Raw genomic sequence first — 17,704 nt, 5'->3', positions numbered from 1 at the left:
CCTCGCTTGCACACGAGCTCTCACTCCTCCTCACGCCTCTCCCACTCTTTCTCCTCCGTTCCCTCGGTCCAACTCCTCTTGTTTCCTTTCACCCTGACAAAAAGGCAGAGACGGTGACTCGGAGCCCTTAAATCTCCCTTTAATCCCTCTTGTTTCCTGTCAAGGCTGAGGTCCCATCTTCTCAGTCAGCGCTCCGGTGCTGCTGAGATCTCGCAGACTCGCAATAGCGGCTGTCGCTCTGCGCCGGCGTTCCCGCGCGACTTCTACGTGCTTTTCTTTCATTTTAGTGTAAAAAAAAAAAAAAAACGCTAATAGCCCTGTGCCAGACGCGTCGGGCCACGCACGGTTCGAAGGGGCGGCGGTCTGAGGCGGCGGCGTGTACCGAGGCAGCTTGACCTGCGACCTGCGAGTGTGGCATTTTATCTCGCACGCCTCTGTCCAGATGTGTCCGCTTGAGCGGCGGAGAGCTCTGTAGTTCGTTACACAACGCTGGCCGGTCCGGACGAGATCCCTGAAATGGCTACTGCAGACTCAGAAGCTGCGTCATCCTGCCGTGCCCGACTGGATTCTTCTCCTCCTCCTCCTCTTGTTTTTTTTCCTGATTATTAATCCCATAATGCTGTGTTCAGTGGAATGTGAAAGCATGTTAAGCCCAATCTTGTGTTTAAATAGAATGGCCTGGTTAGATGATGGTGAACGTGTCTGAAGGCGTAAGATGCTCGCTTTATTTTGATTTCACAGAATAGCCCACCCCAGCTACCCCCGCCCTTGGGGTTGGTTTTATTCAGGCAGATATAATAAGATGGTCTGGTTAACAGCAATAACTCCACGGGCCAGCTCTGTGGTTTATTGAAGTTTAATGCTAGGCTCTCGGTTGCCAGATATGCACTTTGGAAAGATTTAAATGGTAGCGTTTTGCGAAAATGTGCCCGTTTGTGCCCGAGTAATGCTCCATGCTGGCTTGTACCTCGGTGTAGTGATGCTTTGTGAGATCTAGTAGTCGTCATGTAGGACATCCAGTGCTGCTTTTAGAAAGCTGCATGTCTCTCTCCAACAGGACCCCTGCGAGGACAAAAGACACAAAGACATTTGGTCCAAAGAGAAAACATGCGACCGCTTCCCTAAGCTGCTCATCATCGGCCCACAGAAGACCGGTGAGTGGCCCTGAATGAGTTCACCATGCACTTCCAGCAGGCATGCACTAGCGCCCTCTAGCTGTCGCCGACCATCACGATTCTCATCCAGACCACGGAAACAATGCTCCGACTGTTTAAAGTCCTCATGGCGAGACTAACGCTGCATTCCAACAGATTCCACCACAGTGCTGCACCTGCAAATGAGCAAATAAATCCTGCTCTGATTCGTCCAGAGCAGCTGGGAGACCTTCCACCCTGCTCTGTGATTGGAGGGCTGCACATGTAGCAGCTGACATCATTTACAACATGTCGCCCAGCAGTTTTACGTTACTTATTGGAACGGAGCAGGAGCAGGAACGCAGCCGGTCTCTCGGCCGTTTTTACTGCAACTTTCACTGCTCCTCGGTAAATGGGAGTTCCAGGTTTACTAGGTGGGCTAATTAAACTTCTAAAAGATGTCTTAAGGGAGCAGTAGGCCATACTCAGAGTGGGTAGTAAAATGGCTATGTTAATCTTCTCAATAAAAGCTGGGGGAGGGGATGGACTTGGAAATCAGCGGAGAGATTTTGTTTTCTTTTCTTTTTTTTCCCCCCCCCCGGTCTTTCTTCACACTCTGTAATTACCTCAGCTCTTAGACCAGGCCATTAGCGATCGGGCTCGTAACCGTCCCTCTCTCCGCTCGGCCCGTCTTCCTCCTGAGGGTCTGGGCTTTTGCTGGCGCGAGGACAAAAAGATTCACATCAGGCTTGGAGTTCCCTCATGCGGCAGAAGCACTATGTGCTGTAGTTGAACATGACACATCTCTCTCATGGGAGCTGACCCTGCACAAGTGCCCCACACGCGGTTCTGTTCATGTGTTTTAGGCCACCAAAGCGATTACACGCGGTTTATCTCTGCTCTGTTCGTTTTCATGTAACATTTATATAGAACACATAATTGAATACTAATTCTATAAAACAGAAATGCACAAAAATATAAAATGTAACTTGTTTTTTCAAAAGTTGATATCTTTGGTTTGGTCTTCTCACCAGTGTTCTAATGACTCCTGACTGATTGATGGAAAATACTTTTTTTTTTTCTTTTTGAATCACATAGATACTTACTATTCTGATAAATAGCTAGCTATATTATTAAATTTTCTTGGATGACTTGATGACAATTGCACAGTACTAAACATGATTAACTCCCATCCCCCCTTTCTTATCTTTATTTGATGTGATTCCAGGAACAACAGCACTCTATCTATTCCTGGGGATGCATCCTGACCTGACCAGTAATTATCCCAGCAAGGAGACCTTTGAGGAGATCCAGTTCTTCAATGGTCGCAATTACTACAAGGGCATTGACTGGTGTGTGTCTAGCATCCTCACTCACTCACTCACTCACTTACTCACACTCACTCTCTCTCTCTCTCTCTCTCTCTCTCTCTCTCTCTCTCTCTCTCTCTCTCTCTCTCTCTCTCTCTCCTTCTCTACCTCCCACCCCCACACACACTCAGTCCCCCCCATTACTACAGAATGTCTCCCCTCCCCCTCATTTGCAGTATTGTTGTCCATGCACCTCGAGCCGGCGTGCCTCAGTTAAGTTCAATAGCTCCTGTAAACCACTACAAATTACATAGATGGTGAAACTCTGGCATGCTTTTCCAGTCTGGAACATTAAGCACAATGAAAGCTAATGTCCCCTGAAAAGACGCAATTACGTGTCCGTTTGAAACGCGCTGCGTCCTCACAGCGTCTCCCTGTCCGTCAGAGGAGAGTGGAGCTAAAACAGGTGTCCACCATCACAGCCAAACTGCCCCTGTCTTCTTCTCTCCTTCTGCTTGGGGGGGGGGGGGACACATTAGAGGCTACGGAGTGCTGAAGCCTCCTCTGTACGAGGTGTGGTGGTGGGCACGGTAGCGCTGACTGATGACCTATGTTACTGTAATGTGTTTGTAATTGGGGTTTTTTTGTGCCCTTGTCAGGTACATGGAGTACTTCCCCCTGCCCTCCAACACTAGTTCTGATTTTTACTTCGAGAAGAGTGCGAATTACTTTGACTCTGAGGTCGCGGCCCGACGGGCTGCCGCCCTTCTTCCTAAAGCCAAGATCATCACCATCCTCATAAGCCCGGCCGACAGGGCCTACTCCTGGTACCAGGTCAGTGATGAACGTGAGAATGTGTGTGTGTGTGTGTGTGTGTGTGTGTGTGTGATCAACAGTGATTTGCTGCTGCGCTGAAAGACCTTTAATGATATTATTGTCACATTTTGCGACATTTCTATTTTGAAACTGTGTGGCATCGTCAGCACAGCTCGGTACCTGAATGTCCTGTTGTGTCTGCTGCACTCCAGCACCAGAGAGCTCACGATGACCCCGTGGCCCAGAAGTACACCTTCCACGATGTCATCACTGCTGGTCGTGACACCCCAACCAAGCTGAAGGTGCTCCAGAGTCGCTGTCTGGTGCCTGGCCTGTACGCCACGCACCTGCAGCGCTGGCTCAACCACTACCATCCTAGCCAGGTAGGCGTGTGTGTGTGTGTGTGTGTGTGTGTGTGTGTGTGTGTGTGTGTGTGTGTGTGTGTGTGTGTGTGTGGCTGCTGTCTGTGTGGGCGGGGCCTTGTGGATAAGGTTTGCCTCTGTGTTCAGATCCTGGTCCTGGATGGTCAGATGCTGAGGACAGAGCCTGCTTCCATAATGGATAAGATCCAGAAGTTTCTGGGCCTCACAAATGTTCTCAACTACCACAAGATCCTTGCGTGAGTCTCTGGGCTTGTCTGACAAGCTCTCCCTAAATATGCTGATCAAGTTTCCTTCATTTTCTACATTTCTCTTTGATGATACACAATTAAAACTGGCTTTAGGGCAGCAATTACTGGGTAATTTATTATTGAGCACCTGGGGTGTTTTGTGTTTGGGGTTTTAAACAGCTTTGATGTGTTTTGATGTAGTCTAGTCATATTCCCTTTCCCCATTTTGGCAGGTTCACGAGAGTACTTGATGATAATTCTTAGCTTCTTTTTATAACACCTCCATTTTCTTTCCTTGATTCTTTCTCTCTTTCATTTTTCCTCCTCTTCTGCTTTTGCTGTCTTCTCCCTCCCCCATCTCTCTCTCCCCTTCACCATTCCACCTCCCTCTCTCTCTCTCTCTCTTTCATGCCTGACCACATAATCACAGCTCATAAGCAGTAACATCTGTTAGCCACATCCCCGGTGGACAATGGACTCGGTTTGTCCCGCGCCCGCTTCTCCAAACAGACCTAGCTGCTCACCATCTGTCTGCCGTGCCCCGCTTTCATTAGCCGACGTGGAGGGCTCTTCGTCGGGTTTCTGCTCACCCGCCTCCATTTCGTCTCTCTCTCCTCCTGTGCTCCAGGTTCGATCCTAAGAAGGGGTTCTGGTGCCAGCTGCTGGACGGAGGGAAGACTAAATGCCTGGGGAAGAGCAAAGGGAGGAGGTATCCCGACATGGACGCCGACGTAAGCGTGGAGCCCCTCACCCGCATCACCGTAGCGCTCGGCACGACCTGAGCCGCCAATCCCGCCTTTTGCGAATACACGGTGCTCGCGCGTCTTTTAGAATCCGGGTCTACCTGTGTTTTAGAGGCCGGTTCATCAGGGGTGACCTAAGGACTCTGTGTATTCGCTTGTGGAGGTGTTGAGTCAGATCGTTTCTTTTTCGATTGCTGCCGGCTCAGGACGAGGGCGTCGCAAGAGCGCGGCGGCGGTGAGACTGCTGTCCTTGGTGCTCTGTGCAGAGTGTGACACGGCAACACTTTACTGCGCCGAGGAGGTCCTTGGTGTTACCTCCAGGCTTCTTGGCAGACGCCTCAAAGTTAATGAGGGGTGGAAGGACAGGCTGATGTGTCCTGGCTGTCCGGTTGCGCTGCGAGCAGCAGCACTCCTGCTAGCCAGAGATGCAGCCAACGTGGCTTCTCCCAGACACACACACACACACACACACCAACCACTGGCTACCAGCAGATGGTTTCACCTGGCATTGCCATAACCGCTCCTTTTGAAATTAAGCCATCAAGGACATATGCAGTGATCATATGAAAAATGATAGTCCTTTGATCATTTCTAATGGGCGATGGCATCAAATGTGAATGTCTGAAGTGGCCTTCAAGGCAGTTATTGTATTTGCACCATCGGTGACATTTAAAGATTACACATTTTTATTTTCTTTCAGATCTCAGACTGAAGCGCCGTTAGTGTTATTGCAAGTCTCTGTGTTGGTCTGGGTCCACAGCCTAATCGACGTTCTCTTCCCCTACAGTCGCGCAGCTTCCTGCGAGAGTACTACCGCGAGCACAACATAGAGCTGTCCAAGCTGCTCTATAAGATGGGCCAGCCACTACCCAGCTGGCTGCGTGAGGAGCTCCTTCATAGCAGGTAGCCTGAGACGAGGGCCAGGGCGAAACACGGGACAGACACCCAACTCCTCCCTGGGCTCCAGAGGAGGCTCGCCCTCTCCACCTCCCCCCGAGAATCAGTCCCCACTCCTGGGCAAGCCACAGCAAACCTACCGCGCCCTTCGAGCGGGGGGGTATGGGCTCCAGGAGGAGGAAGAGGAGGAGGAAGAGCGGAGAGGAGAGAGCCGGGTGCCAGACGCGACACACCGAGGCACCTGGACATTTCAGCCTTTCGGAGAAAACGAGGAATGGTCATCAGTACGCGCACACAGTGGGAGCCTGTAGAGACTTTTCCTGGCTTTGTGTGCATGCATACGTGTGTGTGTGTGTGTGTGTGTGTGTGTGTGTGTGTGTGTGTGTGTGTGTGTGTGTGTGTGTGTGTGTATGTGTGTGTGTGTGTGTGTGGACACCTTCAAACAGATTTGCAAGTTAACAAGAGAGCGAGAGCTTTTCTAGAAGTAACATTGTGCCACTCTGGACAGCACAGAGGCCAATAATGGATAAATAAGTGCCAGGGTGGGACCTTCAGCAGAACGGGCTTTTGTTTTTGTTATTTTTCACTTTTCTTTCAAACATGTCCTATTGTGTTTCAGACCTGCAGGGACTGACTCTGGCACTGGTCTCTGGAGTCTGCTTGTTTTTGTTTCCTTGCATTTCTCGAGGTTGAGCCCAATTCTCACCCCTACCCACTAGGTTAAAATGTGACCTTTCGTTTCAATTTTAAACCTTATTTATATTGTATTTGCAAACCACACAAGACTGTTTAAGAAATCATGGTACTTAAAAAAACAAACAAACAAACAAAAACTAACAACAAAAGCAAATAAGCTACATCCAGAATAAATGTGAGTGTAAATATGGACATGTGGAGTTATCTGAGTATCCTGACGCTCTAGATTATGTGCAGTAATTGCCTTAATTCAGCTGTAATAAACCTAATACTATTAATCTGACAAGGATGTACAGGACCAGAAATAATCAGCCTTGGGGGTGTGATCACTTCAAAAGTCTGAAGATGATCACCAACTGGATCAAAGCATTTCATGATCAGTTAAATTAGCCAGTGTTTTTACAGTAAAGAGTATTATGGAAACGTTTATTATATAACATCTCTTTTCAGAATAAGGTTCAAAATAAGGTGGTATTTTTTCATCTTTTTAGGAATGTTTATATATTTTTGACCCATTTTTTATGTCACAAATGATTTCGTATTTCTGCGAGAGGCTTGGGTTGGTCGCTGAGATGCGTCAACGAATGTATTCCTCCCTTGGGGAGAGACGCCGATATGTGAGAACCACCTCAGTGAAACTAGTAGTAATCATGGACTACCAATACATGTAAATCACACCCATGAATGTAAATGGGAATATTTGATCACGGATGTAAATGCCTAATGGTTGTCAAAGCTCCTGTTCCTCAGACTGAATTTGGGTGGCCATGTTTACTGCTGTAATTCCAGTTTGAAAGAAACTCCTCCCCCACCCCCACCCCCCTCTTTTTTTTTCTTTTTTTTTTGTATAACGTATGTTTACTTTTTGTCTTTTTCCATTATCCCAACGTTTTGTGAGGTAAACTAAAGAACATTTCATGCAGCCTCACCTTCCACTGTGCTGTAGGGCTGCTGGTGCCAGTGTCCTGGTTACCAGGCAGCCCGTGTCCCAGCAGTCCTCTGTACTGCAGCGCATTCTCATTATACTGTCAGACTGGAGCAGCCACATGCCACGTGCGTGTCTCCCGTACGCCTATTGGTCCAGATAACGGGCCGCGTGTGGGACGGCCTCATGTGTCACCGGGACATACGAAGGCCCTTTGAAGCAGTGCAGACTGTCGTCTTCTCTTCGGCTCTGTGTCTGTGACGTTGATCAGTCAGTGCCGTTTGTAGTTTACGATGGCCTCCTGGTAGGTTCCAAACAGGTAGGCTGCAACGGTATTCTTCAGCAGTTCTGTGTTTTAATGAATTGAGGATCAGGAGATTATCCATCTTAAAGAAGCGCATCGATCATGGTTTTAACTATTCATTTGAATGGAGTCATTTAGATAAAGGGGGAGCTGGTTATGTTTCCAGCTGTTTGAGCGAGTAATATTTCTGGGCTGAAGTACATTTTGGAAGAGAATAACATGCTGATTTCATAGCATGGAAATCATTTTCCACTTTGACTCCTCACAAGTAAAAATTTAGAAATGACAGTATCTTGAATTTTTATTTCTTCCGTATTATAAACCATGTCTGTATGAACTCGCTCTTATGGTCTCAGAGTATGATGCTTGAAAAGCACAATGGATTTTCTTATGTTCTTTGACCAAGGACTCTAGGGGACTGATGCATACCTCCTGTTAAACGTATCCTGCATCAAGCAGGTTTATGCATTGTCCACACGTTTAAGATCTACAGAAGATTTTGTATTTGCAGCAGTCTTTAGTGGTGGTCCAGTAGGACCGTACTGAAGTGTTTACTGTTTGCAGTACTGAACCCTGCACCTTATATGCACTGTCTGGTTTTCAGTTTAGGAAAAACAAATTAAAGACATCACGCCTTCATGCTGCTCCCAGATCAGTCATTATATAAATAATAACCCTTCGATTTGTGTCCTGATTTAGTATTGTTTCAAATGGCACCCTTAATGACAACTGTAATAACATGCAATATAATCCAGGTGGAAGTGGGAGGTTTTGCACCAAGCACAAATGATGTTTATTTAAGTTTTCTTTTTGCAGAAGTTGTCGTGAGCCAGAAGAACTGACATTGTGTGAGACCATGAACAGATTGAATGCTTTGGTTTCCATAATTCTGATCAAACACACGTACACCGCTGTCCATATGAAACCCACACTGCCAATATTGTGCTTTCTGTATCATAATGTAGGGTATCAGTAGATAGTGATTTAAATGAAAACTGTAAGGAAACAATAATCTGGAGTGTACAATCAAACCTATCGTTGTTAATATTTTTTATTGTTGGTAGCCAATATTTTTGTGATTAATTTGCAAATAAAGAAACCACTGTCTTTTTACTTCTTTGATTTGATCACACTTGCTTACACCTGTAGTGTGGGGTTGGGGTTACTTTCTTTTGAAAACATGTTTTAAAGTGAATATACCTCCCTTGTCTACAAGATACAGCTACTTAGAACTTCATGGAGGGCAGAATAGGTAATTAAATGATTACGGATCAGTTTGCTTCCATTACCTTTGAAATATGCCCTATGCATGGAGCTCAGTTTGTATGCAGTTTAATTTGTGAGCAAAAATCTTGAATTTTGTACAATTGAGCAGTTACACTCATACTAACAACACTAAAGGCTTTGCATTGTGATCCAAACTTCTGAAAAGAGTAAGTGAAAACTACCCACAGTATCTTGGGGAGCTGTTTGGGGAGGGGGAAAAAGTAGACCCACCATGTAACTATGGTTGAATGGAATTGGCAAATCATGTAATTTATGAAAGTATGATGTAGAAAAGGTATAAACCATGAGGCCTCCCATTCATCAGGTCAAACTTGACAATTTTTTTTCTTTGGACTCACTACAGTAGTGGGTTGCTTTTTCTGGAACAGATGCTACATCTCAATCTGATTGGGGGGGTGTGACTGGTGCTATTCATCACCCCTCCAAGTGCATGGTGGCGATGGCCACGCTAAATCATCCTGACATGGCCAATGAGCCGCAGTATTAACTGCAGTCTGCTCATTTACCTTAGGAAAGCTAAAATCCATCCATTTGGTGTGGTTTAGATTATTTATGTAGGATATAAGGTGAGCAGCCTTGTGCATAGTTCAAATAATGATCGAGTGCTGTATAATATAGATTAGACCCCAGCTACCTACACGGGCAAAGGGTTTCACAGTTCACATACCCCTCATGTAAAAGCCCTACATTAATGCTGTAGTTGTTAATAAATACATTGAGTAACAGTAAGAAGGGATTTTAAATACAAGATTGGTGAGTATTCTATAGAATTTGTCCACTATCCTTAAACTAGCCAAGGCAAAATTTAAAAAAGAATCCAAATATCAAAGCAATACACGTAGCTACAAGATTAAATAATTACCTATTCCTTATAGAATATATTGATTAAGGAAGAATTGTGTGCGTAACTATTTTTAATATACGTATTTTTATTCGGATGTATGAACATTTTTGTGGTCAGCGAGATCCTTATTCTATAAAATGTTGTACGATTCACTTCCGTGTTTCAGAGTTGAACTTTCAACCCGGTACCACTTTCCTTCCTTTCCTGTTTCTGCCTCGATTGGAGACATACATAGGTAATGAATCCTGAATTAAAATCTACTGTAATCCTTTGTTATTTTATAATATAAGTCTCAATTTTCATTACGACATTATTATTTGCTCAGAAACAGGGCCGTGTTTTACCTTATTACCAAAACAAATGGTTGTTCCCGTGTTATTTAGATTGATAACTGGTGTGGGACCAGCGGGGTATTCCTCCATACTAGTACGGACAGTGTGGATTCTGTAATGGTGCTTGATGGTTTTTATATTTAAAATGGAAACGCTACGCTTGGCCGGGAATACGTGGCGAGTCTTTTTTTATTAGCGGTTTCGTCAAATATTAGCTTTGTTAGGTAGCATTTTGCAGTTTTGTGTTGTAATTGCAGAGTGCTAACTAGGTTAGCTATGCTAGCTAGCGAACGTTTTCGTATTCGTACGTTAGCTCGCGAGCGGCGTTTCGTAGTTGGACGTTCCGGCAACGGTTGCTAAGAGACGCACGAGACCTGCGTGACGTGACTGTGTCGGTCTACTAACGTTAATTGTGTCCAAAAAGTAACTAGCTTGCTAACTAGTTAATTTACAATGCTGCTATTGCAGCTTAGGTTATAGTTGCAAGAATGCTGCTGGCTACATAAACGTGTTTATTGGGCAGCTGATTTTATATCTAGGGTGAATACGTTTGAATTGGTGTTAAAGGATAAATGTGTGTGTTTTTCTTAGCAATGGCACCTCGCAAGGGTAAGGAAAAGAAGGAGGAACAGGTGATCAGCCTGGGTCCCCAGGTGGCTGAAGGCGAGAATGTCTTCGGAGTTTGCCACATCTTCGCATCCTTCAACGATACCTTTGTGCATGTCACTGACCTCTCTGGCAAGTAAGTCACTAGGGGGCCCTCAATACTGTTCAACTGCATGTTATCATTTTGGTACCAATATGCAGTCTGTAAGTAAATATTCCAGCTTTCATGGTAAGATTTGGCTGACCTGAAAGGTGTGTCCTGCAGAGAAACGATCTGCCGTGTGACTGGTGGGATGAAGGTGAAGGCCGACAGAGATGAGTCCTCCCCCTACGCTGCCATGTTGGCTGCCCAGGATGTTGCTCAGAGGTGCAAGGAGTTGGGCATCACCGCCCTGCACATCAAACTGAGGGCCACCGGCGGGAACAGGTCAGGACTTCACTGCGGCTCACGCGGCACTCGTGTTGCCATAATGAGTCTTTTTTTGGGAGATACTGCAGAAGACTAATATGCTGATTTTCACAAATGAGTGGGTATGCAGTGAATGTTGAGAACCACCTCGTGTTCACTTTGAATGTTCTGTGGGCAGTTTGTGACCATAGGTACAATAGCCATTCAGTTACCTTGACACTTAATTGGATGTAGGTGTGTAGTTAATTTTTCCAGGCGTGTTGATAAATATTGCCACGTTCAGCACAAGCAACAAATTACTGTCTGTCTTGTCTTGTTGTCTAATGCTCTGAGCATCTGGTTGATGGTTTTTTAGCAGAAGGTTTACTACTATTTCTGGTTTACTCCTTTGGTTTACTGAATTTTCAAACCATCTTTTTTTCAGGACCAAGACTCCAGGACCAGGAGCACAGTCTGCCCTTAGGGCTCTGGCTCGTTCCGGCATGAAGATCGGCCGCATTGGTGAGTCCATACCTACATGGTCCTCAAGGAGAAATAACACCACCCAAACATCCTATGGGTCCATCTGCACTGCATGTTTTGCTGTTTGCTGCAAACACTGCACTGGACGTGTCTAATTTCCTAACCTGTTGGTTTAAAATGGGTTTCGGTGCTTGGCGATTTCGGTTATTGTGCTGGATTTTCAGCATATGAACATTTGTCATAGAATATTCTCTGTGCTCAGATTTTAATATAACAGCAACCATTCGTCCACATCGGGTATCACCAGTGTGGGTTTTGCTGTGGTTGCGTTTCAACCAGCTGTGTTTGGCTGGCTGTGGAGTGACTGAACGTGTGGGTCTGTGAGCAGGGTGGGTGATCCAGTTAGTCCACTGATTTTTATTCATTTCTTTTAAATGGCAGTTTGGTTGGAGAGAAATTTGGAGTGATTGATAGCCAAGAGCTACATGAACATACTCGTCTCCTGTGTTGTAGGCTACATTACCTAAACACATTATATACATTTCCAGTCAGAATTTTAAAAATCTGCATGGGCAACCCATTTGGATATCTGCTTATTACATTTTAATATCCACATCCATGTTTTTATATTTGTACTGTATGTAAATTAATATGAAATATTTACTTTACTTGTCAGTTTAAAGTAGTTACTAGCAACTCACTGTGGCTTTTAAGCTAACAGTAAAGCTGGGGAGGATCTAGCGTTACACATGATTAGTTTGGTTATACAGCTAGCCTTGTAGTCTTACACGAATCGTTGTGTATACAAGAACATCAAGAGAACAGTAAATCTCCTCATATTTGATTATTTACATTTCTAATGGGAAAAGAGTGGAAAGATGATTTCCCTTACCCAAAGTCTATTGCAGCGTTTGTTGTCTGTCGGTTCATGATGGTGTGCCTGTAATTCAGGGTACCACAGCTAGATGGGGTGCTTTCCCTTTGCATCCAATGCCGAGCCACTGTAGAGATGATGTGCCAACGGTGTGAAATCTATAACTGTTCACTGTAACTGGTTGTAATGTGTCCAGTTTTGGATACAGCTGTACCATGTGAGAATTTTGCAGGCCTAATGATTAATCTCAGCCGTTTATGAAAGACTTTTATAAACACCACTGTGCATGTGCAGGGTACCCGCGGGTCCTTAAAATGTCTTAAATTTAGTTTTCCATATTCAAGGCCTAAAAATGTCTTAAAATGTCTGGAATTTTATGAGGGGAGGCATTAAATTAAGTGTGTGTTGTTCAGTTGTTCTGGCGCGATGTGAACTTTGCCGAATCTAGCGCTAGGACCATGCAGAAAATAACTGCTCCAGGGTCCTAGTGCTAGATTCCTAGTGCTGAAGTATACGGCCTCAACATCATCAATTTTCGTTCGCCAACCGCATCCCCCCAACCCCACCCCCACCCCCCCCCCCCCCCCCCCCCCCCCCCGTCAACGATGTGGAACACACCTGCATCCCCAGTAATAGTATTATTTTTTCCTGTGTTGAATTTGAGATTTAAAAATGTGCAGATACCCTGATGTGTGTCCCCCAAAAACTTCTTAAAACTACAATCTCCTAAACTGTAGATAGGTTGTTCATTATTGTATCTGCACCTGCACTGGCAGTCGACGAATTGAACTGCTGATTTAGATATTTCCTCATTATGTCACAAAAGTATCAACAGAATGATTTTAAAAAATTATATGTAGTTTATTGAATTTTTTTTTTATGAAATACATTTGCAGTTTGTATCCCTCACATATCAAGAGTATACATAAGCACAAAGTTTCCTGAGTCAGTGCAGTACATCAATGAAGTTTGGCGACCTCTATCCTTCAGAGGCAGAACTGCACGTGAGTTAGGTGGTGCTTAGGGAGTTATGAATGGGATCAGACGACTTCTACATTTACAAACGACTTTAAATTCAAGTATGTTCATTGGTGCTAGATTATGAAGTACTGAAGTATTGGTCTTTACAACAGTGCTTTCACTTTGTTAGACACCTCACCAGCTAGTCTTTTAATGAAACGACCTCATTCTGATCAGCAAACACTTGCAGATAAAATGATGTAGGCCGTCCTTTGTCCGTTACATTAAGGGTTTACCTGTGGTCATAATCAGTTGCAAGGGATATTGGAAACTGTTAACATTCCAGTATGAAGCTGTCATGTAACCCCCAGCACCCACGCGTTGGAGAAGCATGACTCTCATTCTCTTTTCCAAAGCAGTTGCGTGTGTTTTAGATGTGGGCCACGTCTTGTCTCAGCAGTGGACAATATATATTGATCCAGGACTAAATATTGATTATTGGTTCTTCTCTCTCTGTTACAGAGGATGTCACCCCTATCCCATCAGACAGCACCCGCAGAAAGGGAGGTCGTCGTGGGCGTCGTCTGTAAACTGTTATGGGTTTTTTTTTCCAAATAAAAATTCGGATAGCCATTTTGAGTTGTGTCTTTGTGTTCTTCCGTCTCTGTGTTGGTCTGCAGAGACACTGTGGAACGGCTTCTCCTTATGTAAACACACGACATCCCTTTCCAGCATTACTGCTACATCATTAATGGGGGGGGGGATAAATATATATATTGGTGCTTTACGATGTTATCAGTGTGGCTTAAGGTCAGACAGTAATGAGGAAGAACAAACTACTATCACAGGTTGAATTAAATTGTTTGTCAAACTGGTTTGATGCGTTGGAGAAGCGTGGCTCACATTCTCTTGTATTAGAATACCAAAACATCTTTTCATTTTCTCAAAGTTGCATCCTGGTTGTAAGAGGAAATAGAAATACAACATGAAGGGACTGCTGTAGATGAAATATTTATATGTTGGGCATTGGCATTATCTGCTTTGGATCTCTTGGCAAAGTGTTTTGCTTCTGTTTCAGATTTTGGGTATAGATTAGTCTAAAGCTTTGTTAAACGTATATGCCATAATGACTAGTGTGCTAGTTTGAAGGACATGTAAGCTATATCCAAACTGACTGACCGAGGGATCAGAGGTGGAATTCCTGTTGATGTTAATGGTAATTACTGAAATGCTGTTCAAAAATGAACTGCTGAACCTGGCCGAGGAAACCAGTCCTGAACATGGCGCACATGTTTCTGGCACCAATCATTACGAAGTTCTTGGAATTACATTTGTTACTGGTGCCAAATAAAAGCCAAGCTATTCCTCTGTTTAAACCCTTTTATACCTACATTAGCATTCACCTGTGTCAGCTGCAACGGTTTGAGGTATAAAACAGCTGAAGAAATAGCTTGGCAACAGAATAGCCTACCCAAGCCATTGGTTAATTTCACTTTCACATTTTCAAAGATCATAAACAGTCAATAATATTTTGGCTGTGCATTTATTTTCTATATTGTTTTGTCAATAGCGACCTAAACAGTGAAGCGGTCAGAACCGTGTTTATGAGGCTGCTAACTTTCATAAAAAGGGCTCAGTGCAATAAAATCCAGATTTCTGCTCTCAACTGATGATGCATCAGGCACAGCCAATCAGAGGAAAGCAAAGTGTAACCGTGAGTATCTGGAGGGGATTTTCCTCTTTCACTGTTGCTGTCTGTGGCTCAGTTCTGAATATTTTTCGGCCAGAGAAGTTTTGTTGCGCCTGTTTCCACATCGATTTTTGCCAGTTAGTGCCCAAATGGATGTGCCGCAGGGACCGCTGCTCCGCAGCCGCAGTGAGGAGAGCACCGACTCAGCTGGAGCTCGCAGGGGGTAAAGGAGACTACTCACTCATTTCTCTTTATTGTTTGAGCCGATACATTCAAGCCATCATACGTCTTAAGGTGTAAAATTATTCATCACGGAAAAGAAGAATTGTTGATTTTAAAATAGTAAAAATATTGTTAATATATTCTTATTCGACAATTTTAGATATTTTTTTATTTGAAGGTCCAAATACAACCAGCAATATTAATAAACAACCAGTCTTTAGATTAGGCCTTATAGGCCTACACCTAAAACATAATTCAGCTAATTTCAGGAACATATAATTATTTGAACTAAACTTTAATGTTCTTTAACTTTAAAGATGTAAAGTCAGAACGGGAAAAACCATTTTAAAATTAAAATAAAAATAATTATTTAATAAACACCCAAATGTAAGGATCGTATTTAAACTCCATTAATATGGCCAGAGTAAGCCCTGTGCAAGCTTATAGTCATTTTAAAGTTAGAATTTTATCATATTGTGCTGCTCTATGGCCGTTCAAGGCAGTACTGCGCTGAGATCTTCCGTCTCAGGTCTTTCGTTGCCTCGCAGGTCTTCCAACAGGAAGGCGTTTAAGGTCGCTGGGCTGACCCTTCTGGCCACCGTGCTCATCGCCGGCCAGGCGTTCACTGCCTACATGGTGTACAGCCACAAGGAGAAGCTCTCCACCCTGGAGAGGCGCTCCGACCGCCTGGAGGAGCTCAGTCGCAAGGCCTCTGGTAAGTCTCAGAGGAGCTCCTGCACCGTTCACTGCGGGCAACTAACGTTAAAGCAGAAACAAGTGACCTCCCACCCGCAAACCCTTTACTCTGCATGTCTGCCAGCCACGAAATAGGAAGGGTGTAATGTCTGTGGTTTTAACAACAGTGGCAAGCAGGAATTAACTTTGACGTGCAATTCAGTTAAATGTGACTTGTTCGTGGTTGTACCTGGCCTACTGATTGCATCAGATTTATGTATAAAATGTTGTATAATGTAAAAAGAGTAATATGGACAGATGTAACAGTTGCCAAGCACGTCTGAATTGTTAAAGTGATTAACCTCATTGTAATGATTTTTAAAATACTTGCCTTTTGCTTCCTCTTGCGCAGTCATGCGTGCCCCTGTGAAGATGGCAGTGCCCATGAAATCCCTCCCTATGGTGCTTGATGAGCTAGATACTACTGACAAGAAAGTAAGAAACATTAAAAAAAAAGTTTTTCAAATTTGAAGTATTTGGATATATGCCACAGCCTTGATGTGTTTTGCAACAAGAGTACTTGGCCACTTGGTGGCAGTGTTGAGTAAGGTGCGTAAGGCGAGGAGGGCGAGGAGGAGAAAAAAATCTATTCTTTTAAAGTGCAGCTTCTGACTTTTTGGTTACTTGTTTTTTAGGCTCCAGCCAGTCCTGCTCCTAAGAAAGGTAACCTGCTCTTCCTCATCCTCATCCTTCCAACACATTCAACTCACATCCTACACATACACGCGAGTCAAGTGCTCGCAGCAATGCTGCGCTGTTGCGCGTCTAAAATCCAACACTTTTGCCCCAGACACCATGACCAAGTGTCAGGAGGAGGCCAGCGTGGGCTCCTTCAAGCCCCAGTGTGACGAGCAGGGCGACTACCTTCCTCAGCAGTGTATGGAGAAACCCCAGCTGTGTTGGTGCGTGGACGAGAAGGGAGACATGCTCCCCGACTCTGTAGTCCAAGGTCCTGCTCAGTGCAACGCAGGTAAGACGTGATCCCTGCACACAAGGTGATGCCATTATCACTTAACCGACTTCACATCTTACATAATTATAAACGATGTTTCATTAGATGAAGGCAGTTTATTAAATAAGAATAGAGCTGTTCTGAGATTATCCACCCGTGTTATTTTTCAGGTCCAGCGCAGGAGTAGTGGGAACATGAGGCTTCGTGAAGAAGACTGCTTCCTGGTTTCTTTTCTTGCTATAAGCAACGCCTCTAGTGTAAGGCATAGAGTTTATTTGGAAACTTGATAACAAATGGAGACCCTTATAAGCTATGCATGCTATATTATAAAGCGTACCACTCTGCTTTAGTTCGTTTGGGACTGTTAGGAAACCTCTCTCTCTCATTTAGGGCCAAATGGTTTGGGGGAATACTGAATTGTCATTTCTCTCTCAGATGTCAAACAGGCCTTGTTATGACATGAAAAGAATCAGATGAAACTGTAACAAAACTGATGTAGCTGTTATCATAGTGTAACAATTACAGAAATTCTAAGTATTGTTAAATTAGCAGGTAATCAGCAATTATATTGTTATAGATTTGTGATTAACGCTGCAGCTCTTTGAATACAATCATGTTCTGCCTAATTGCAATTTGGATGTCTAATGATAAATTTTTCAGCTTGATGTTAAATATTAGAAAGCTTATAAGACTATATTTACTAACCTTTTAAGTAGTATCATCATCATCATCATCATAGATAATCATCGTGTGAAAGGCATGAAGACGAATTTTAAATTTGGAATAAAATTGGTGGAAATAAATTATTTACTAACAATAACCGTGTGATAGTCGTGTTGTACAGCACCGTCTAAACAAGGCCATGTTCTTATGGCTGGGCTGAAGGCTCTAGTGGAA

General features: G+C 44.1%; 3 protein-coding genes across 4 annotated transcripts in view; all 3 read left to right on the top strand.

Moving 5' to 3' along the window:
- The window catches only part of ndst1b (N-deacetylase/N-sulfotransferase (heparan glucosaminyl) 1b), a 52,882-nt gene extending 44,335 nt beyond the window's left edge, over positions 1 to 8,547 (top strand). For both annotated transcript variants that reach the window (XM_076980063.1, XM_076980062.1), the window contains 7 exons: positions 1,058 to 1,154; positions 2,362 to 2,485; positions 3,103 to 3,277; positions 3,472 to 3,642; positions 3,769 to 3,878; positions 4,498 to 4,600; positions 5,400 to 8,547. In XM_076980063.1, the coding sequence (XP_076836178.1) occupies positions 1,058 to 1,154; positions 2,362 to 2,485; positions 3,103 to 3,277; positions 3,472 to 3,642; positions 3,769 to 3,878; positions 4,498 to 4,600; positions 5,400 to 5,519 (900 nt within the window). In that variant the 3' untranslated portion in view covers positions 5,520 to 8,547. The remainder of the gene's footprint in view (positions 1 to 1,057; positions 1,155 to 2,361; positions 2,486 to 3,102; positions 3,278 to 3,471; positions 3,643 to 3,768; positions 3,879 to 4,497; positions 4,601 to 5,399) is intronic.
- A 1,184-nt stretch (positions 8,548 to 9,731) lies between these two features.
- rps14 (ribosomal protein S14) lies at positions 9,732 to 13,841 on the top strand. The gene is made up of 5 exons (XM_076980066.1): positions 9,732 to 9,800; positions 10,489 to 10,639; positions 10,769 to 10,930; positions 11,337 to 11,413; positions 13,731 to 13,841. Exons 2-5 carry the CDS (start codon positions 10,491 to 10,493, stop codon positions 13,796 to 13,798), a joined length of 456 nt encoding a protein of 151 aa, XP_076836181.1. The 5' UTR covers positions 9,732 to 9,800; positions 10,489 to 10,490; the 3' UTR covers positions 13,799 to 13,841.
- Positions 13,842 to 14,961: 1,120 nt separating this feature from the next.
- cd74b (CD74 molecule, major histocompatibility complex, class II invariant chain b) lies at positions 14,962 to 17,439 on the top strand. Its single transcript, XM_076980065.1, has 6 exons — positions 14,962 to 15,121; positions 15,669 to 15,835; positions 16,208 to 16,290; positions 16,491 to 16,518; positions 16,646 to 16,825; positions 16,978 to 17,439. Exons 1-6 carry the CDS (start codon positions 15,048 to 15,050, stop codon positions 16,992 to 16,994), a joined length of 549 nt encoding a protein of 182 aa, XP_076836180.1. The 5' UTR covers positions 14,962 to 15,047; the 3' UTR covers positions 16,995 to 17,439.
- The last annotated feature ends 265 nt before the right edge of the window (positions 17,440 to 17,704 follow it).

This window comes from Brachyhypopomus gauderio, chromosome 18 (genome assembly GCF_052324685.1).
Source record: "Brachyhypopomus gauderio isolate BG-103 chromosome 18, BGAUD_0.2, whole genome shotgun sequence".
Lineage (NCBI taxonomy): Eukaryota > Metazoa > Chordata > Actinopteri > Gymnotiformes > Hypopomidae > Brachyhypopomus > Brachyhypopomus gauderio.
The sequence above is the reverse complement of the archived record's forward strand: the minus strand, read 5'-3'. Positions and strand labels throughout refer to the sequence as shown.

Coding starts and splice junctions, on each gene's coding strand:
- rps14 (XM_076980066.1), top strand. CDS start 10,491: ATGGCACCTCGCAAGGGTAAGGAAAAGAAGGAGGAACAGGTGATCAGC. Junction 10,640..10,768: donor GTCACTGACCTCTCTGGCAA/GTAAGTCACTAG, acceptor TGTGTCCTGCAG/AGAAACGATCTGCCGTGTGA. Junction 11,414..13,730: donor CATGAAGATCGGCCGCATTG/GTGAGTCCATAC, acceptor TCTCTGTTACAG/AGGATGTCACCCCTATCCCA.
- cd74b (XM_076980065.1), top strand. CDS start 15,048: ATGGATGTGCCGCAGGGACCGCTGCTCCGCAGCCGCAGTGAGGAGAGC. Junction 15,122..15,668: donor TCAGCTGGAGCTCGCAGGGG/GTAAAGGAGACT, acceptor GTTGCCTCGCAG/GTCTTCCAACAGGAAGGCGT. Junction 16,519..16,645: donor CAGTCCTGCTCCTAAGAAAG/GTAACCTGCTCT, acceptor CTTTTGCCCCAG/ACACCATGACCAAGTGTCAG.